This window comes from Phyllobates terribilis, unplaced genomic scaffold (genome assembly GCF_046119375.1).
Source record: "Phyllobates terribilis strain yellow unplaced genomic scaffold, ASM4611937v1 Scaffold_4__5_contigs__length_816908805, whole genome shotgun sequence".
In the NCBI taxonomy this organism is placed as follows: Eukaryota; Metazoa; Chordata; class Amphibia; order Anura; family Dendrobatidae; genus Phyllobates; species Phyllobates terribilis.
In genome coordinates this window covers 124,950,522-124,972,730 of record NW_027362764.1, presented here as the reverse complement: position 1 = coordinate 124,972,730, position 22,209 = coordinate 124,950,522, and the positions used below count along the sequence as shown (strand labels likewise).

General features: G+C 45.1%; 1 protein-coding gene across 8 annotated transcripts in view; it reads right to left on the bottom strand.

Annotated features, from left to right (window-relative positions):
* The window catches only part of KMT2C (lysine methyltransferase 2C), a 205,969-nt gene that overhangs the window by 8,820 nt on the left and 174,940 nt on the right, over positions 1-22,209 (bottom strand). For 7 of the 8 annotated variants that reach the window (XM_073677706.1, XM_073677707.1, XM_073677712.1 and 4 more), the window contains 11 exons: positions 20,900-21,038; positions 20,349-20,496; positions 20,079-20,257; positions 19,833-19,984; positions 7,865-8,114; positions 6,369-6,508; positions 6,031-6,135; positions 2,996-4,118; positions 1,701-1,837; positions 1,282-1,424; positions 872-1,040 (listed from right to left, as the gene is read on the bottom strand). In XM_073677706.1, coding sequence (XP_073533807.1) covers positions 872-1,040; positions 1,282-1,424; positions 1,701-1,837; positions 2,996-4,118; positions 6,031-6,135; positions 6,369-6,508; positions 7,865-8,114; positions 19,833-19,984; positions 20,079-20,257; positions 20,349-20,496; positions 20,900-21,038 — 2,685 coding nt within the window. The remainder of the gene's footprint in view (positions 1-871; positions 1,041-1,281; positions 1,425-1,700; positions 1,838-2,995; positions 4,119-6,030; positions 6,136-6,368; positions 6,509-7,864; positions 8,115-19,832; positions 19,985-20,078; positions 20,258-20,348; positions 20,497-20,899; positions 21,039-22,209) is intronic. The other variant, XM_073677708.1, reaches the window with a different exon arrangement.

Here is a 22,209-nt window from a genome sequence, read left to right as displayed (position 1 = left end):
CAAGTTGATGCGGCAGCTCTCTGGAGGTGGTCTGAGGATTGTCCTTGACTGATCTCACCATTCTTCTTCTCTGCCTTTCTGATGTTTTTCTTGGCCTGCCACTTCTGGCCTTAACAAGAACTGTCCCTGTGTTCTTCCATTTCCTTACTATGTTCCTCACAGTGGAAACTGACAGGTTAAATCTCTGAGACAGCTTTTTGTATCCTTCCCCTGAACAACTATGTTGAATAATCTTTGTTTTCAGATCATTTGACAGTTGTTTTGAGGAGCCCATGATGCCACTCTTCAGAGGAGATTCAAACAGGAGAACAACTTGCAAGTGGCCACTTTAAGTAGCTTTTCTCATGATTGCATACACCTGGCTATAAAGTTCAAGGCTCAGTGAGGTTACAAAACCAAAAAAAGTGCTTTAGTAAGTCAGTAAAACGTAGGTAGGAGTATTTAAAACAAGAAAATGATAAGGGTGCCCATACTTATGCACCTGTCATATTTGTTTGAATGCAGATTGCACATTTTCTGTTAGTACAATAAACCTCATTTCAAGGCAGAAACATTACTGTGTCCAACAGTTATTACATATATCAAACTGAAATAGCTGTTGTAAAAACACCAATTTTTATAAAACATTAAGCTTAAAGATTAATAGGGGTGCTCAAACTTTTTCATATAACTGTACATACACACACCTAATACACATATTATATATATTCTATACACACACACACACACACACACACACACACACACACACACACATATACACTATGTATAATTTATTAATTTATATATTGATAACAACATACAACACCTACCCAACAAAAAAAACTACAATTAAACACACCAAACAGTCTTTCCCCCTTTTTGAACCAACCTGAATTCGAGACCTGGCCAGGTATACATTGGATTTCCATTCGGTCTTCATCTTCCGGTACTGAGAGGATTTGGAGTGGACGAACTGCTTGCTGTAGGGCGCATTCAGTTCCCCAGTGACTGTGCTCTGGAAGGACTTTGAAGTGCTGGTGCTGTTCAACGTGTGAGGCCTGTTCATGTTCACATCACAAAAAAATGAAAAGAAAACTGAAGATTACTTGCACCCAAGACGTTTTCTACAAAAAGACCCTGGGCTAACGTAAGCCAAGCTGGTGCGGACAACAAGGCAGCTGTAAAGGGCACACGTACACAGCCAATGACAACAGGGTTTTGTAAGAGACACACAGGAGCACAGAGCAGCACAGTTGCTGTAAACCCTCGGCTGTACAATGTGAAATAAAAGGAAAATACCTCAACACAAACCTCTTGACATGATTGCTCATTTTGGGCTCTGAGCGGGCACAGCCGGAGGGATTGATGGCCAGAGGGAGCTGCATCAGAGGGTTGCGGCCGTAACGGAAAGTGTAACTCTCACAGGCTTCCACTCCAGGTAGCTGAGTAATGAAGAAAGAAGCCCACCACATATTTACATATTACATTAACATATGCAACAATTAAAATGTCATTGTGAAAAAAAGATAAAATGTTTACTACTCAAACGAATGCGGACCATAGATATTTAATAATAAAAAACACAAACAAAAACCTTTCTGCTGATTTAATTGGTTGGTTGTGTATGTGAGTGTTCGCTGCACCACCTTGCAGTTTTTACTATGAAATGCTGTGGTCCACATGAGCACAATGTAACTCCAAGTACTTTCTGCTCTTACCGATTCTGCTATTCTTGAAACTGCTGAAACTGTTAAGCCAAAAAGATCTTCCCCCTTTAGGTACACAGGGAAGAGCCTGAGAATTTCCGAACCCTTCCGACAGTTTGCAACAGGCTCCAAGATTTTGTCCCAAACACCTATTAAAAAAAACAACAACTTGTCAAGAATTAATGCAAAGATAAAAGACGTCCCTAAAATAAATGAGACAAAAACCACCCCCCCATCCCATTTAGGAGAGAATCGTTCAGCAACTATACGTATTCAGCACCAATGAGCGGCCCTCCACCTGGCATTGAAAAATCATGACCCTCCAGGGTGACAGTACCACTTTTCAGCGGCTTTAAGACTATTGGATATTTCTTTATAGTACTTTAGCTTGTATCATTTCCTTACGGATATACACGGATTATTCTATTAGGCCATTAATCAAGTCTAGTCACTTCTGTGACCCTGACTAATATGGTAACTCCTCAAGTGATTGCGTCACAGGGGGACAATTGAGCCGACCTTCCCCATTACCCTATCAAACCACTTAAGACGAATCTGTCAGTAGGATGAACCCTCCTAAGCGGTCTATATGGGCATGTAGATCATAGGAAGCAGAATAAAATTACACCTTGATAGCGGAGATCCGATGTTTTATTCCAGAGGAATCCCAATTTTTCGCAATGTAAATGAGCTAAGATCTATGGGCCGGACATAGATCTCCCTTAGAATCTTCATCCAGAGCTTATTTTAACAAAAGGGGGAGTTACCAGTGTGAGACATGTAAATCAGCAGAGCAGACTGTCAGTCATTACATGTCTCACACTGGTAACGCCCCCTTGAATTTACAATAAGCTCTGGAGGCAGATTCTCAGGGAGATCTATATCCAGCCCATAGATCTTCGCTCATTAACATTGTGTTAAATGTGGATTCCTCTGGAATAAGAAATCGGACCTCAGATATCAAGGTATCATTTTATTCTCCTTTCATTGACCTATATGCCCATGTAGACCGCTTAAAGGGAATCTGTCAGTAGGATCAACCCTCCTAAGTACTGCAATCCCTACTGACCACGGCAAGAGAATAACTGTACAGATCAGGGCCATTTATTCACACTTTACATTGTGAAAATATTGACATAAAAGTCACCTGATAACATCCATAAAGACTTAAACACACAGATAAATATAACTAATGCGGCTAAGAAGGCAATACATTTCTTAAAAGGAATTTTGAAAAAGTGGCAGAAAAAGCAAATCTGACACCAGAAACATAAAACTTGCTAAATTCTCCCCATTATTGTGCCCACCTTTTGGAGTATTATCTGTCAGGACCAGGTCTTCGTGTCCCTGTTCGTGGGCTCTGATGACAAATAAGGGCAATCCATCTTTCTCCTCGATGGAGCAGAGGTACCGGCAGCGCCTGTTGGGGTAACGCATACTCCAGTATAACCTGCTGGCTTCAAAGCCTACCGGGAAAAGCGCGGTCGCAGAGTGGAAGTCCTGCATTTGCTGTGGTAGCAGCTGACCAATTGCATGGAAGATCAAGCTGCCAACACGGAAAGTGTGGTCGCGTTCCCCACGCTGTACTATGCTGGCTATCTGCCGCACCTCATCACGCTGAACGTAAACCCTACGAAAGACTGCAAAATAAGTCAGTTCTTGCTCATGAGCTCCCTTTGGCTTGTGCATGGGGCAAAGCATAGTTTTGTCTTTAAAAAACATGCATTGTGCTTTTATTGCACAGGTGAAGTGATAGATATTGGTGCACCGTAACCTGTGGCAGCCACTTGTGGCTCCCGTTTTATGACAGAAGACACACTTCATCTGCAGTCCGCGTCTCAAAGCAAGTTCTACATTAATTAAGGCACCAGCCTGTGTCTCATAGACTTCGGTAGACCAAAGAGCACAGTTTAAATGGACCCAGAGGTCAAGGTCAAGGTTGAGCAGCCTTGCAGGCCCATCCGTCATTCCATCACCTTCTTCATGGCAGAAACAACATTTTCTAAAATCTTTGGGCAGAGGATCTGGCTTTAGAGACGTTCCCAGTCTTTTCAAAAACTCATCTATGTCATCCTCGCATTGAGGTTTAAAAGGCATCTTGGGAATAACAATTTGAATATTCCATTTCTTCCACTTCATCCCTTTCCACCGCTTGCCGAAGGGCCGAGAATCATCCAGACCACAATGAACCATTCTCGGCCGAGGTTTTAACTTCACTGTGACTTTCAGCTCATCCGGCTTTGCCTCAACCTTAGCAGTTTCAAAAGCAGCGGGTGGAAATGAAATGGGGGGAGACGACGGAGGTGAAAACTTGTCCTGCAGCAGCGGAAGGCAATGAACGTCCAGGGTGGATGTGTTGTTACTGTACTGGTGACATGACTTTGGTTGAGTTTCCTTTACGGATGGAGATGTTAAGGAACAATCAGGGGCCTACAAAATAAATCAATACATTAATACAATAAAGACGCTGCTAAATCTTCATTTACAATGTCCGCAGAAATCTACAATGGGCCACAAAACTGTCTCTGCCAACAATGCTCAATATTCGCCTTATTATATCTGCTCCTGCAACTATAGGGCAAAGTTACAAGTCAATGGATGTCACATGCTGGGTGGCAGGGTGCGGACCGGGCGCAGTTCCCACTATGCAGCCAGTACTATCCTGTAACGGCAGCGGTTGATATTTTTCAGTTAATGTTCTTGGGGAGGCAATCATAAAGGTTGCGTGTACACTAAAATAATAATGATAATTTTTATTTCTATAGCGCCAACATATTCCGCAGCACTTTACATTTTAGAGGGGAATTGTACAGACAATAAAAGACATTATAGAATAACAATTACATAAATCGACCGATACCAGGAGGAGTGAGGTTCCTGCTCACAAGCTTACAATCTATGTAGAAATAGGGGAGACACGAAAGGCTGATGGTAACAATTGCTTGTATTGCATGGTCAACCATCAATGTAATAAATAGGGTATTCACATAATGCTGAATGAACCAGTCGCCAACCAGTTTGTGTACAAATACAGACACAGAGGGCTGTACATGTGGGGGGGGGGGGGGGGGGAGGGGTGAACAGATGATAAAAGGGTCCTGATTTGGAAGGAAATTTTGTATGGGAAAAACAGGCGCAGCATGTGAGAAGTCTTGGAGACGGGAGGGGGAGGTTCGGATTATTTAGGATGTTAATCTTGGGTCATTAGCAGAGCGGAGGGCACGGAGAGGGTAGTAGACAGACGAGGGAGGAGCTGTAGAGTGGTGCTGAAGCATGGAGCACTTTGTGGGTGAGAGTGAGGAGTTTTTATTGAACTCTGTAGCGGATGGGTAACAAGTGCAACGACTGACACAGGGTAGAGGCTTGGGTGTAGTGGTTGGCAAAGAATATGATCGAGGAAAAAAAAAAAAAAGCTACAGTTCGCCCAGCAATATGTTAAGCACTATTACATCTCCAGTGATGAAAGAATATAATGAAGGGGCTAAAATATTGGAGACAAAACCATTTTTTTAAGTAAATAAATAAAAAGTTTATTGGTTAAGCTAGGAAGGCTACTTTATCACCAATGGCCTTAATCTACTGTGCATCAACATATGTAGGATCAGTAAAATCAGCTGCCTTGTCTGCAGGCTTACAGCAATGAATGAGGTTGATGGCGCTGCTCCTGGGAGGAGGCAGACATGTTTTTTAAATCACACACAATCTATGTCTAATGAAATTCTGACAATAGATTCATGCTGCCATAACCACAGACAGCCTGAATCACACACTCATTATTATGTGTATCATTTTGCTCTGAAATACTGGGAGCGTTTCAGATAAAACATACTTTGAAGAGCTGGCCGGGGTCTGTGTCTCTGATGCCCAGCAGCTTTCTCCCCGCTCCCGATAACTGACAGCTCTCTCCTTATACCCATATAGCTGTCAGTCTAAGGGAGCGTGACAGGTAGGAGCTGATAGAACCTGCCTTGGACTAGTTATCCCAGACACAGTCTCTGGCCGACTTTTCAAAGTATGATTGATGCTGCAACGTTTCAGAGAACATACACGGCTGCAATAATGAAGCCCATGTCAGATTTAGACTGTCAGCTTCGGGCAGCATGAATCTACAGTCAGGATCTCTTTAGGAATGGGTTGTATGTGATTAGAAAACCATGTCAGCCTTCTCCCTGGAGCACCACCACTGTTGTGCATGACGTGTATGATTGGTGATCAACCTCACTGACTACTGTAAACCATCTACAGACAAGAATGCAGCTCTATCTAGAAGAAAGCAGACAAGGTTTTCTTATTTTATACTCTTTAAAGATTGATCCAATATTAAGTAAGCTACAGACATTACCTTCATCCCGTTACTCTTTGCCTGTGCGGCAGAATGCAGCATGAAGCAGTTGTTGCTGCAGAAGACAAGTTCACCATCCATGCGTCCAGGGCTGGTAAGGAACTCCTGTCAATGAGAAAAAGGTTTAGTCAGTTTCTAGACAAGTCATCTTACTGCCAAAACCTCCAAAAGATAACGGACAGTGTTTTAAGGAAAGACGCATGTCTTCAAAAATGCTTTTGTATTATCATGTTTTTACAGCTAATTGTAGGGATGGCTCAGTCATTTGCCCATCGCCTGTAACTTTCTGCCACTCTCTGAACAGTTACATGTATTAGTATAGGAAGAATATTAGATACCTGTTTGGGAAAGTTTAAATCTTTCATTGCTTTTCGCACCCCATTTCCAAACACCACAACCTTGCAATGGCAGCACCATGATTGCCTAAGAGACGGAGGATTGCCCATAGTTGGAGGGTGAGGTCTGTACGCTGGCATACCTAGGGAGGGAGAAACCAAAAAGACTTATGCCACCAATAGAGATCACACTATACTGCTATGGATTCACTGCATAACATAAATAGACATCAGTTACCTGTGTACACAGTACCCATAATGCACAGTATTAAAGGGAATCTGTCAGGAGAATTTCACACCCCAAACTAACTACACTGGGATGTAATTATTTTGAAGACAAGTCCAGCAATAGCTTTACATGTACAGTCCGTTCCTCCATTACTGAGAAATCAGAGTTTGAATTGATATGTAAAGGAGGCTGAAGAGTATGGTAGATCTGAAGCTTCTGTCACTCCAGCTCTATTCCCTGCTACATGCAGGAAATTCTTTAGCCTCATTTGTATATTAATATAAATACTGATTTCTCAGTAACAGAGGAAAGACTGACCAAGCTATTTATCTGTGCATAGACCAATCCAGCAATACTTGGAGTGTGAAATCCTGTTGACAGATTCCCTTTAAAGGGTTATTCCCAAACTCTGCCTTTCATGGTGGAGACGGAATAACTTCTATGTGCTACGAAACCATCTTAGTGCAGCCACGTTACATTGTTTGCGTAACTCTCAGACAAATGAGTTACAGAAAGAAGTTACAAAGCTCAGGAGTAACGCCAACCGCACAGCTCACTTTTTAAAGCCGTTTCTGTAACTTTCATTTTTTTCTATGAGAGTTAAGCCAATAGCATAGTGGAGGTGCGCTCCGCTGTTCTCACAGCCCTGTCCCTGGTTGTCAGCACCTAGAAGCCATTCTTCCCCTATCAGCCATAATATCAAAAATGCACGTAGAACAGGAAAAGGAAAGTGTCCACATAGAAGGAGGCTCATTAACTTGACCCAGACATAGGACCTAATTAAAAAATATGTACCTAAAAAGTCAGGGCTTATTTACATAACCACAAGGAGGCCATATTCGTCATCTGAACCAACAGTATCAAATATTCCTATGAAACAGTTGTTTAGTGTCATGAAAACTGAAGTAGGATCTCCAATGAGATAACCTTCATGTTTTCTTCATGGATCCTGACGAACTTTTTTTTATTTTTTTTAACCAGTTTAGTAATATATATATGCAACTCTAAATTATTTCCTAATTTAGCAATGTAGGCTCTGATCTCATTGTGTGGACATGTCTGACATATAGGAGTTGATAAGCACCATTAATCTGATGACAAGCGCAAGAAAATGTGGGTCCCTATGCAATGGATGCCTGCATTTGTTTTTCCTATGGATGAGAAAGCCAACAGTGGTATATGCTGGAGGAATACATGAGGGAATACTCCCAATGTATATCTCAAGCAAGATGTGAACAGTGTCATATATGGAAGGGTGTCAGAGACTCACCAGTACTATTAGGCATGAATGGCATGCCGTGCGGTTTCATGCTGTATGATCCTATGAGTCTGGTAGGGGGTATAAACCCTGGTCTGGGGCGCTGACGTAGTAGCTGCTGCCGGTACTCCATGTTTGAGTTCATCCTGTGCCCATTCATTAAGAAAATGGAAGCGGAGTCTGGAGCACTGCTCACTTCATAACTGGTGGGAATGTGAACTTGCAGCAAATCAGCAAACGCAGCCACTACTCCACTGATGTTCTAGAAATGAAACACAGAGACATTAACCCCTTCACGCCAAGCCTGTTTTCAACTTCATGGTCATACCAAATTTTACAATTCTGACCAGTGTCACTTTATGTGATAATAACTCTGGGATGCTTCAAAGAACCTCAGTTTGTGAAAATATCAGAATTTTGGAGAAAATTCTGTAGTTTTTAAACTTTAAATTTTTATATCCTTAAATTAGTTAGTCGTGATGTACAAAATAAGGATTAAATAACATTTCCCACATGTCTACTTTATATCAGCATCATTTTCTAAACAATTTTTTTTTTGTTAGAAGGTTTAAAAGTTGACCAGCAAGTTTGAAGTGACTTTGAGGGGCCTATGTAACAGAAAATACCTCAAAGTGATACCATTTTAAAAACTGAACCCCTCAAAGTGGTCAAAACCACATTCAAGAAGTTTATTAACCCTACAGGTGCTTCACAAGAATTAATGTAAAGTGGAAGGAAAAAATGAATTTTTTAATTTTTCCCACAAAAATGTTTATTTAGCCCCAAATTTTGCATTTTTGCAAGGGCAAAAGGAGAAAATGGACCCCAAAATGTGTTGTGCAATTTCTCCTGAGTACACGGATACCCCATATGTGGTGGAAAACTACCATTTGGGCGCACGGCATGGCTCGGAAGGGAAGAAGTGCCAATTGACTTTTGGAATGCAAAATTGGCTGGAATAGATAGACGCCATGTCACGTTTGCAGAGCCCCTGATGTGTCTAAACAGTGGAAACCCCCCACAAGTGACACCATTTTGGAAACTAGACCCCTCAAGAAATTTATCTAGGGGTGTGGTGAGCACTTTGAACCCACAGGTGCTTCACAGAATTTTATACCGTTAAGCTGTGAAAATTAAAAAAAAAAAAAATTTTCCCGCAAAAATGTTGCTTCAGCTGCAAATTTTTCATTTTCACAAAGGTAACAGGAGAAAATGGACCATACAATTTGTTATGCAATTTCTTTCGAGTACAAGTGGCCCCATTTTGGAAACCACACCTCTTGAGGAATTCATCTAGCAGTGTATTGAGCATTTTTAACCCTCAGGCAATTCACAGAATTACTAAAATGTTACTTTGGCCCCAAGTTTACAATTTTCAAAAGGGCTAATAGGAGAAATTGTGTAACATTTTGTGGTCTATTTTCTCTTGAGTACCTCAATATCTCATAAGTGGTTGAAAACTACTTTTGAAGCACAGTGCAGTTAAGAAGGAGAGGAGCGACATATTGCTAGAATGGTTTGAGGGTGCCATGTCACACCGGCAGAGCCCCTGAGGTGCCAGAACAGCAGAATCCCCCATAAGAGACCCCATTTTAGAAACAACACTCTGGAATGAGTCTGGCCTCAGTTCAGCGTTGTCTTTTTCATAAGTGCACAAAACTGTGAACAATGGCACTTTTATATAAGCTTAAAATAAAAGATGGACACTGCTGGGTCACAGGTCAGACTGTGTCCACAGTGTCTCCATCTGCCTCATTATAGGGAATCTTCCGCCGTGGGTTCCGTCTGAATCACATATTTCAGAGATTTACACGGAAACCCCGGTGTAAGCGCTCAATATAGATAGCAGGATAAATGTGAGCCGAGCCTCACTGCGATCTTTGGGAGACTGAATAAATAAATCAGCAGGTGAATTGATTTTATTCATTTTTTATGCCATTCCTCGTGCGGTATAAGTTAAACGACTTTATTCTTCGGGTCGGTGCAATTACAGCGACATCAGATTTATATCGGGTTTTTATGTTTCGCTGCTGTGTCACAATAAAAGATGCTTTTTTTTTCCAAAACAGTTTTTGCAGTGCCATATTTTGAGAGCTATAATTTTTCCATATTTCTGCCGACGGAGTCATGCGAGGACGGCTAATACTAGAGGGATAGCTAATACTAGAGAAGAGAGAGAGGATTCAAAAAGACCTAAATAAACTGGAGCAGTGGGCAGCAACCAACAGAATGGTTTTTAACAGGGAAAAATGGAAAGTACCACATCTGGGCAATAAAAATGAAAAAAGCATATACAGAATGGGAGGAATAGAGCTAAGCAACAGTACATGTGAAAAAGACTTAGGTATACTAATAGATCATAGACTGAACATGAGTCAACAGTGTGATGCAGCAGCAAAAAAGGCAAATACAATTCTGGGATGTATTAACAGAAGCATACAGTCTAGATCACGTGAAGTCATTATCGGTCTTTACTCCTCTTTGGTCAGACCTCATCTGGAATACTGTGTACAGTTTTGGGCACCACATTTTAAAAAAGACATAGACAAACTGGAGCAAGTTCAGAGAAGAGCGACCAGAATGGTGACTGGTCTGCAAACCATGTCCTATGAGGAACGGTTGCAGGATTTGGGAATGTTTAGCTTGCAAAAAAGAAGACTGAGAGGAGACTTAATAGCTGTCTACAAATATGTCAAGGGCTGTCACATTGTAGAAGGATCATCTTTATTCTCATTTGCACAAGGAAAGACTAGAAGCAATGGGATGAAACTAAATGGGAGGAGACACAGATTAGATATTAGAAAAAACTTTTTGACAGTTAGGGTGATTAATGAGTGGAACAGGCTGCCACGAGAGGTGGTGAGTTCCCCTTCAATGGACGTCTTCAAACAGAGGCTGGACAGACATCTGTCTGAGATGATCTAGTGAATACTGCTTTGAGCAGGGGGTTGGACCAGATGACCCAGGAGGTCCCTCCAACTCTACATTCTATGATTCTATGAGGGCTTGTTTTTAGTGGGATGAGTTAATGTTTTTATTGGAACCATTTTCAGTCACAGTTTTTTGATCACATTCTATTCCAATTTTTGTGAGGCAGAATGAACAAAAAAGGAGATTTTTGTGTACTCTAATTGGGGGACACAAGACCATGGGTGTTATGCTGCTGTCCACTAGGAGGCGACACTATGCATAATCTGAAAAAGATTAACCGTGGCTCCTCCCCTGCAGTATACACCCCTGGACGGCGTCAGACTTCTCCAGTTTTGTGCAAAAGCAGTAGGAGGAACGTAACATGGATAACATAATTATGCCTATAAGAAGGCAACTATGTACGAGCTCAAACAAAGACAATATGAGAACTCAACATAACGGCCCGGAACGGGCAACAGGGTGAGAGCTGTGTTCCCCAATTAGAGGCTAAGAGAAAGATTTTACGGTGAGTACACAAAAATCTCCTTTACTCTGTCGCCTCATTGGGGGACACAGGACCATGGGACGTCCCAAAGCAGTCCCTGGGTGGGAAGCAATGGACGAATATTGTGTAGACAGGCCCCTACATTTGGGGCACAGTAACCTGCAGAACCCATCTACCCAGGCTCGCGTCTGCTGAGGACTGGGTATGAACTCTGTAGTGTTTGGTAAACGTGTGTAGGCTAGTCCAGGTGGCTGCCTTACACACTTGTTGTGCCGAATGGCCCAGGGGGCCCCTACCGCACGTGTAAAGTGTGCCGTAATTCGTGCTGGAAGAGGGAATTTTTGAGGAGGTAGGCCTCTTGTATGGTGGATTTGATCCACCTGGCAAGGGTAGCTTTGGAAGCTGGCAGATCCTTGTGGCCACCTTCCAGTAGAAGGAAAAGAGAAACAGACTTCCGGAAGGGATCAGTCCTAGACACAGATACGGAATGCCCTGACAAGGTCAAGCGTATGCAGAGCCTTCTGCACTCTATGAACCAGGACCGGACAGAGGGATGGCAGTGAAATTTCCTGATTGAGATGGAAGTTGGACACAACCTTCAGAAGGAAGGATGGGACCTACAGAGAACTACCTTGTCCCGGGAAAAAAAACAGGAAGGGCCGCCTGCAGGAGAGTGCTGTCAGTTCAGACACCCTGCGTAGTGAGGTGATTGCCACTAGGAATACCACTTTCTGGGACAGAAGGTGGAGTGGGACTTCACTAAGGGGTTTAAAGGTGTTTCCTGCAATGTTGTCAGCACCAGGTTGAGGTCCCACGTTTCTAGTGGTCGTCTGTAGGGGGGGAACCAATCGGGAAACCCTCTGAAGAAATGTCCTTACTTGCGGCTTGTTAGCAATGCACTTCAGAAAAAGCACAGAGAGCTGATACCTGGCTCTTAAGGGAGGCCAGGGACAGTCTGGCCTCCAGACCCGATTGGAGAAACCCAAATACCCTGGGGAGGGAATAAGGGAATGGGGTCTGGCCACGAGATTCGCACCAGGTAAAGAAGGCTTTCCAGGTAAGGTAAGAAATCTTAGCAGAGGTTGGCTTCCGTGCCCGGATCATGGTTGCAATGACGTGCGGCGAGAACCCTGACTGGGTTAGAACCCAAGTCTCAATGGCCACGCCGTCAAATTGAGGGCCCCTGAGTTCTGGTGGTAGAACAGGCCTTGTGACCGAAGAACAGGGCGGTCGGGGAGACTCCAGAGGACGTCTGCTGTGAGCTGTACGATGTCGGCATACCATGTACATCTGGGCCAGTCCGGTGCAATTAGGATGGTTGGAACTCCCTCTTGCTTAATCTTCCTCACCACTCTGGATATCAGGGGGAGAGGTGGAAAAAAATGTACAGGAGCTGGAACTGGGTCCAGTCCTAAACCAGGGCGTCCGCTCCTAGCGCCCGCGGGTCGTGTGTTCCAGCAAAGAAGTTGGAGACCTTGGTATTGGAATGGGATGGCATTAGGTCAACGTCTGGTGTCCCCCAGCGATGGCAGATCTGGCGAAAAACTTCGGGATGGAGAGACCGCTCTCCCGAATCCATTGCTTGCCGACTGAGTAAGTCTGTTTCCCAGTTGTCCACACCCGGAATGTGGACCGCAGAGAGAACCAAACCTGTGTCTTCCGCCCAGTGGAGAATGTGTGTCACTTCTCGCATCGTCTGGGCACTGCGGGTACCCCCATGGTGATTCACATATGCCACAGCCGTGGCATTGTCCGACTGTACTCTGATGTGAGAGGCTGCCAGTAAGTGATGGAAGGCTCTCAAAGCCAGGAGGATGGCACGAATTTCCAAGATGTTGATGGGCATGGTCGCTTCCGCTGGGGACCACTTGCCCTGTGCTCTGTGGTGTAAGTACACCGCACCCCAACCAGTCAGGCTCGCGTTGGTGGTCAGAACCTTCCATTGACCCGTGAGAAAGGATTTCCCCTTTGTTAGTGAGGCTGGCTTGAGCCACCAGTGCAGGGACTTCCTGGTTGACAACGTCAGCTGGAACTCCCTGTCGAGAGAAAAAGGGGTTCCTGTCCCATGACTTGAGGATGGGTAGTTGGAGAGGCCTGAGGTGAAGCTGGGCAAATGGGACCGCTTCTATTGCCGCCATCATCCTGTCGAGGACGCTCATGGCAAACCGGAGAGATTGAGGGGGTTTGCTGAGGAGGGTGCGAACTCCTAGATGGAGAGGCAGTGCCTTGTCCTTGGGAAGGAGCAATAGACCCCTGAAGGTGTTGAATAGCATTCCCAGGAAGGTCAGACTGACTCGGGGTTGGTGATGACCTTTGTAGGTTGACTAACCAGCCCAGGCGACTCAGAGTGTCGATTGTGATTGAAACGCTGAGTTCGTAGTCCTTGAAAGTAGGAGCCTTGATAAGGAGATCATCCAGGTATGGAACAACTACTATGCCTCTGAAGTGCAGGACGTCCATGGTGGCTGCCATGACCTTGGTAAACCCTCTGGGAGCCGCAGCGAGTCTGAACGGGAGAGACACTAACAGGTAGTGGTCCTGGTCGATTGTGAACCTGAGAAATCTCAGATGGGCGAGTGCAATTGGTATATGCAGGTATGCGTCTTGTATGTCTATGGAGGCAAGAAATTCTCCCATCTCCATGTACACAATGATGGACCGAAGGGACTCCATGCGGAAGTGAGGTACCCGTACATATTTGTTGAGCTGTTTTAGGTCCAGTATAGGCCGTAAGCCGCCTCCTTTCTTGGGGACTACGAATAGATTGGAGTAGAACCCTCGGAAGCGCTCAGCCGCGGGGTCCGGTACTATGACTCCTGCTTGAAGAAAAGAGGAGACCACTTGGCAGAAGGCACGAGCCTTGGCTGGCGGCTTTGGGGGAACAGAAACAAAGAGTCTGTTTGGTGGGTTGGAAGTGAACTCTACCTTGTATCCCGAAGACACTAGTTCCCTGACCCACCTGTCTTCTGTAATAGGCAGCCAGACTTGATGAAAGAGCAAAAGTCGGCCGCCTACGAATGGGGTGTCTTCCGGAGTCCGTGAGTCATGATGAGGAGGAAATCTGAGATTTTCCTCCTTTGGACTTTGACTGGCCTGCTTTTGACTGCCAGGTCTTGTCCGACTTTTGCGTCAACCGCGAGTTGTCCCTGCGTGGGGAGCGGTTGCTATTTTGTGCTGGACGCGAGACGGACCAGTCCGAAGAGTTCCGAAAAGGATCGGAATCGAGTTTGGTTACGCTTCCTGTAAGTGCGTTTGGGTTCCAGTTGGGGGGAGAGAGTACTCCTACCGCCGGAGGCGTTGGATATTATTATGTCCAACTGATCGCCAAAAAATCGACCACTGAGGTACGGGAGGTGCCTGAGGGACTTCCTTGAGGCTGCGTCTGTTTCCATTCCCGCAGCCAGAGGATACGCCGAATCGTGATGGCGTTTGATGCTATCCTCGCTGCACCCCTTGCTGAATGCAGAGCTGCTACAACTGCTATTTGAACCGCTTGGTCTGACAGCTCAGGAGCAGATGCTTGGAGGCCAGCTTGTAAATTTTTGGGGCTAAGCCAGGATGGCCTTGGCAGCCCAAACTGAAGCGAACGCGGGAGCCAGGGAGGCCCCTGCGGCCTCGAAGATTGAACGAGCCTTGCGTTCCACCTGCCGGTCTGCTGCATCCCTGAGGGTTGAGCTACCTGGCAGTGAAAGGAGTGACTGTGGTGCTAGCCTAGAGACTGGGGGATCCCCTTTGGGTGGATCTGTCCATTCCTTGGTGACCTCCTGTGGGAAGGGGTACCGCGCCTCCAGATATTTGCGATTTAAGGATCGATTTAAACTCTGGGTGGTCAAAGAGATCTTAGGCGGCTTCAGAGCTCCTTTAAAGGAAATGTTCTGGTGCCTCCGGGGGCGGATCAGAAATGTCCAGCACCCGATGGATGGGCGAGATTACGTCCTCAACTAGCGCTGTATTGCTAGGGGGGATTGGGATCAGGGACCCTTCAGTTTCCTTGTCAGAGTCGGAATCACAGATGTCTTCCGAATCCTGTGTATCGCTAAGGCGTCTCCTGCTGGTGGGGCAGAGGCCTTCTCTGGTCGGGGATCGCTGCGGAGATCTGCATAGTCTGTCCCTGGTAGGGGACGGTCTGAATGACCTGTAATTACGGTGTCTCTCCCTAGAAGGGGATGAAGCAGATGAGCGTGACCTGTGGGTCCGCTAGCATCCTGACCTAGACGTGGATGAGCCCGGGTCGTCATGTCCCTGAGTCGAGCTCTCCCTTTGCTGGTTAGCATTCATAGCAGAGGCATGACGCTGCAGAGCTTGAAGCAATGTGGAGGTTAGGTAATCTATAGACTGCGCCATAGATTGCGACAACTGAGTGACCCATTCCTGCGTGGCATTAGACCTGAAGCATTGGTAGGGGCTTCTTGGGGCTCCGGCACAGTAGTCTGGATGCAGTCCTGGTAGTGCAGGTATGTGCTGCCACTGGGGAGAGTATTACTGCAGGCTGTACAGAGTGCATAATAGCAGTCCTGCCTGGTTCTCTTGGACCTTGAGTCCTGCATAGTGCACAGGGGTGGCTATGCAGAGTGCAGAAGAGCTTATGAGAAATAATTGATTCACAGCCGAGGAAGAACTCCAGCTGTGATCTTACCCCACCAGTGTGCCTCTAGGTCCAGCGCCGAAGATCCACAGTCCTGTGCCTCCCCGGAGACTGGCAGGCCTGGTCTGTATCTGCCGACCGGTAGCTGCAGGGTTAATCTTTTTCCTGCAGCAGATAATGGCCGCCGGAGTAAATGTTTGAGGAAGAAGGGGGACGGAGACCTGAAAAAGGGCGGCAGTTTGCTGTGAAATCGCGCCCTTTCAATCTGGATCCGCCCCTTCTATGACATTGTAGAGTGTCATATTTGTCATCCGGGGGGGCTAGGCCAGAGCCGCGGTCTAAATTAGAAGCCTGATGCCCAAAGGGGCTTCAGGCCGGCGCGGAAGTCCGGGAGGGGGCCGGATCTGAACCGGACCGCCCCGGCTTTGAAGGCAGGATAGTGGTGGGGGTATAAGCGGAAGGGAGAGCCCTGTGAGGAGTCCCCCTGAGGCACCATAAAGCGGGTGCTGCTGCAGAGACAGGGCGCAGGGAGGCCTGTGCCTGTGTTGTGCCATGCCTGCCTGCACTCCCCCCAGCCCCGACAGGAGCCCGCAGCAGGGCTGGGGTCCCTGGATTCAGCTGCAGTGTGCTAGCTACTGGGAGCAGCAGAGTGCTGCCTGTACAGGCCCTACCTGAGGCGTCTCAACCTATTGCCCACAGAGGGGGATTAGGGAGGGTGCTGCTGTCACCATCAGGGGGCTTTATCCTCGCCTCGACCTCAACCCAGAAACCAAAAGGAATTGGGGAAGGAGGGGGGGTCTCGACTTCAAACCAGCACCCGAGTGGCTGGGGAAGGAGCGACATGGGGAATAGCCATCACAACTTCAACTGTGCACCCCGTAATAGGGGGCAGAGGAAGGAGCCATGCCGGGAGTCTCGCAGGAGACCCGCTTTTCTTCATCTGTAATCCCATCGGAGAAAACGGAGTAAAAGTTTTAGGTGTGCCTATTATGCGACACTAAGCAAAAACTGGAGAAGGCTGACGCCGTCCAGGGGTGTATACTGCAGAGGAGGAGCCACGGTTAATCTTTTTCAGATTATGCATAGTGTCGCCTCCTAGTGGACAGCAGCATAACACCCATGGTCCTGTGTCCCCCAATGAGGCGACAGAGTAAACCGCAATTCAGGAATTGTTTTTTTTATGTTGTTCCATGTGTGGTAAAATTGATAAGGCAGCTTTATTTTTCAGGTAAGCTTGATTACATCGGTACCACATTTATATAGTTTTATTTTATGTTTTGGCACTTTTACACAATGATAGCTATTTTATAGAAAAAATAGTTTTTGCATCGCTTTATTCTGCAAGCTATAATTTTTATATTTTTCCACTGATGGAGCTAGTTGTATTTACATTTGTATTTACAATCGACTTGTCATTTTTTTTTTCTTTTTTTTTTTTTTTAAAAATGTTAAAATAAAAAATAAAAAAAAATTAAAGCTTTACCTGGTCCCAGTATGGGACATCAACTTTCCCTGTCCTCAGCTCTGATCTAATACTCTGCAATGATTCTTCATTGCAGGGCATTAGATCTGTGCATTGCAGACAGGGACGAGGTGTCTGCGGCTGCTCTGAGCAGGAGCCTACAGGTCACCGTACCTGGGTGACCCCGCAACCACATTGTGTCGATCGGTGCAGAGAGGGAGCTCCCTCCCTCGGCTATGCAGATCGATGTCGCTGTCCCTGCAATAGCACTGATTGTGGGCGTTGCTGCAGGGTCTCCGCTATGATACAGCGCTGACATCCGCTTTCGAGCTCGCCGGAGCTTGGGAGTGAGCCCGCGAGATCGTCACGCTGAACATGTACGGCGGAAGTCGTGAAGGGGTTAAAACAGTAAAAGTTTTAAATTAAAGCTTCTTCCAAATCTTGCACAGAAAAAATGCAGCCAATTTAGAGCCAACAATGGTTACTAGCAAAATCAATGTAACCGATACATTGCTGTGTGGAGTCGGTTGAAGTGTAACCATAATTTTATAAAGCTTGTTATACATTACAGATGCTGCACAGTGATGCTGATCAGTAGAGTCTAGGTCCCGAGCCCCCACCAGTTGGTTAAAACACCACTCTGAAATCTATGATTCCTGGGCAGTGTATGGGCTTAACAGCAAGTCTATGGGTCTGCACATACACTGCTCAAAAAAATAAAGGGAACACTCAAATAACACATCCTAGATCTGAATGAATGAAATATTCTCATTGAATACTTTGTTCTGTACAAAGTTGAATGTACTGACAACAAAATCACACAAAAATCATCAATGGAAATCAAATTTATTAACCAATGGAGGCCTGGATTTGGAGTCACCCCCAAAATTAAAGTGGAAAAACACACACTACAGGCTGATCCAACTTTGATGTAATGTCCTTAAAACAAGTCAAAATGAGGCTCAATATTGTGTGTGGCCTCCACATGCCTGTATGACCTCCCTACAACGCCTGGGCATGCTCCTGATGAGGTTGCGGATGGTCTCCTGTGAGATCTCCTCCCAGACCAGGACTAAAGCATCCGCCAACTCCTGGACAGTCTGTGGTGCAAAGTGATGTTGGTGGATGGAGAGAGACATGATGTCCCAGATGTGCTCAATCGGATTCAGGTCTGGGGAATGGGCGGGCCAGTCCATAGCTTCAATGCCTTCATCTTGCAGGAACTGCTGACACACTCCAGCCACATGAGGTCTGGCATTGTCTTGCATTAGGAGGAACCCAGGGCCAACCGCACCAGCATATGGTCTCACAAGGGGTCTGAGGATCTCATCTCGGTACCTAATGGCAGTCAGGCTACCTCTGGCGAGCACATGGAAATGGCACCCCACACCATTACTGACCCACTGCCAAACCGGTCATGCTGAAGGATGTTGCAGGCAGCAGATCGCTCTCCACGGTGTCTCCAGACTCTGTCGCGTCTGTCACAAGTGCTCAGTGTGAACCTGCTTTCATCTGTGAAGAGCACAGGGCGCCAGTGGCGACTTTGCCAATCCTGGTGTTCTGTGGCAAATGAAAAGAGTCCTGCGTGGTGTTGGGCTGTGAGCACAACCCCCATCTGTTGACGTTGGGCCCTCATACCACTCTCATGGAGTCGGTTTCTAACCGTTTGTGCAGACACATGCACATTTGTGGCCTGCTGGAGGTCATTTTGCAGGGCTCTGGCAGTGCTCCTCCTGTTCCTCCTTGCACAAAGGTGGAGGTAGTGGTCCTGCTGCTGGGTTGTTGCCCTCCTACAGCCCCCTCCACATCTCCTGGTGTACTGGCCTGTCTCCTGGTAGCGCCTCCAGCCTCTGGACACTACGTTGACAGACAGCTAACCTGAGCAACTTCTGTGGGTTGTAGAGTCTGTCTCATGCTACCACGAGTGTGAAAGCACAACCAACATTCAAAAGTGACCAAAACATCAGCCAGAAAGCATTGGTACTGAGATGTGGTCTGTGGTCCTCACCTGCAGAACCACTCCTTTATTGAGGGTGTCTTGATAATTGCCAATAATTTCCATCTATTGTCTATTCCATTTGCACAACAGCATGTGAAATTGATTGTCAATCAGTATTGCTTCCTAAGTGGACAGTTTCATTTCACAGAAGTTTGATTTACTTGGAGTTATATTCTGTTGTTTAAGTGTTGCCTTTATTTTTTTGAGCAGTGTACATGCTCTCACAGAGAGGTAGACAGACCCATAGACTTACTATTGAGCGCACACAATGACAGTCATACTTAAGACCTGTGCATGTAAATAGTAGGCAGTCGCTGCACCCCTCCACTAGGCAGATGAGCACACATAGCGGACAACTGGTCAACAACGTTCAGCATCTGAATTTAGCTTAGGAGTGAGAATAAAACATACAGGCAAAAATGTTCTTTGAGTGCTGGATGACCTAGAACATACACAGAAGGTAAAAAATAGATCTGTATACTTAACTATGGACCTACAGACAGATCACACATATATTACCTCAGCAGCTGTAGGGTGCAGGGTGATGGACACAGAGATAAATCCAGATTTGGGTCCATTTGGTGCTTGTGCAAACTGTGATCCATAAAGCAGGGTACCTGCTCCTGGCTCTCTCTTCAATCCACAATCTCTGGCATCAGATCGTGGAAAGACTAAAAGAAGATGAATCACATAGTAATAGGAAATATGGACCAGAGGATCCCAATGATAAATCGGCCATAACTTATTTGATTGCTCTCTAAATACCTTTTCCTGTGCTGCTCGGTAGCATTGGAATGATGGGAGAAGGTGCGGGATCTGGAGGTTCCTCTTTCACTAGTGACAAGTCTGGGTATCTGCTTATTTCCATCCCAACCACACTTTCTGGAGATGAGGAGGGCACAAAACTGTCAGGACTATCCCTGGCATCACAGTGATCCTGTACCCTGGAAAACAGAATATACAAATTGTTAGCACGGACAATGCATTGTGCCACCTCACGAAACAAATGCTGAAAGAAAGTTTAACTTCACCCACCTCAACTCCTCCTGATTGTTGTGCGGTGGAGTTGGCAAAGAAGCAGGGACATCCACTGATTTAGGTCCCTGAGTCATGGCTCTAGCCAACAAATCATCCTGGGACCTGAAAGGCAGCTGAAATTGTTTGGGTCCCAGAGCTTTGGTAACTAAAATACAAAATAGATATGAGCACAAATATACAGGAAATTTTCTTTGTAATTGCATTAAACACTTTGGGCCTGATTCATCATTTGCAGTCTTTTTTTAAGTTCCCTTTTCGTCTTGTGGTATTGGCTGATGCCTGTGTGTCAAATTCTTCCAAAGTGAACATAATTTGCACAAACATTTAAAAAAATGCATTTGATAAATCAACTGAAATCACCTAAAAGTCTCAAATTCCGTCCACAATGACTAGCATAAAGAGAAAAAACACAAAACCAGCAGAACACACAAAAGACTTGAAAAAAGGCACAGATTTTAAGAGTAATGTGCAAATGAAAAACAGGTGGAAAAAAAGCGCAAATGAATCGGGCCCTTAGTTCAGAAAAAGAAGCTAAAACTGATTTATACCATGGCCCCCAAGAATTGCAGCCTTTCCTGCCAGCTCTTCAGTGGTGGCAAAACCATTCACCATCTTCTGGCAGGCCACCGGAGGTGGGGTGGGAGGCAGAGAAGCCGGAGGAGTGGGAGGATTGCTGAGATTATTTTGCTGTAAAACAGATAATATACATCACCATATGTTATATTACAAGTAGTAAAGCAGATAAGACCTCTTTGTGGGGGAGTTGATACTTTCTATTATTCAATGTTAATTTTAATGCACAAGTTATTACGAATTCATTAAACAAATAGGAATCTAAAATAGGACACCAGGTTCCAAAAACTAAATCTCTCCATGAAAATGTTGCAGTTATAGTTTACTTAATTACGGTTACAATTTACGTAACCCCTTCACCCACGGGCGATTTTCCGTTTTTTTGCTCCCCTTCTTCAAAGACCCATAACTTTTTTATTTTTCCGTCAATATAGCAGAATCAGGGCTTATTTTTTTGCGGGACGAGTTGTACTTGTGAATGACACCAATCATTTTATCATGTAATGCACTGGAAAAGCAAGATAAAAATTCCAAGTGCGTTGAAATTGCAATTCCATGTTCACTATAGGGTAAAACATGCCGGGCAATATGATTTTCCAGGTCAGTACGAGTACGCAGATACCAAACATTGCATATTTTTTAATTTTTATTTTTTATTCAAGTGGTGAAAAAAAAATCAGAAATTTTTAAGAATTTTTTTTAGCCTTTGTCATTATTTTCAGAGATTCGTAACGTTCTAATTTTTCCGGATATGGGACTGTGTGAGGACTTAATTTTTATGCCGTGAGCTGCCATTTTTTATTTATATCATTTTTGGGGTAGATACAATGTTTTGATTGCCTCTTATTGCAGCATTAAAAAAAAAACACAATTTTGGCGGTTTGATTTTTTTTTCGTTATGCCTTTACCGATTGGATTCATTTACTTGACATTTTGATAGATCGGACTATTATGAGAGCAGCAAAACCAATTATGTGTATTTTTTAAATTGCTTTATTTTTAATAAGGGAAAGGGGGGGGGGGGATTTGAACTTGTGTTATTTCTTTTTTTCATATTTTCAAAAAAAATGTTTTCACTTTTTACAGTATTTAAATAGTCCCCTTAGGGAACTTTAAGCTGCGATAGTCTGATGTGTACACAGAAAATCACGATCTTCTATGAATGCCAGCCAAGGGCTGGCTTTCACAGGAGGATCATAACAGGCACGTGGTGTCATCAGCAGACCCCCAGCTTTCATAGCAATGCATCGACGACCCGCAAACGTGCCACGGGTGCACCAATGGG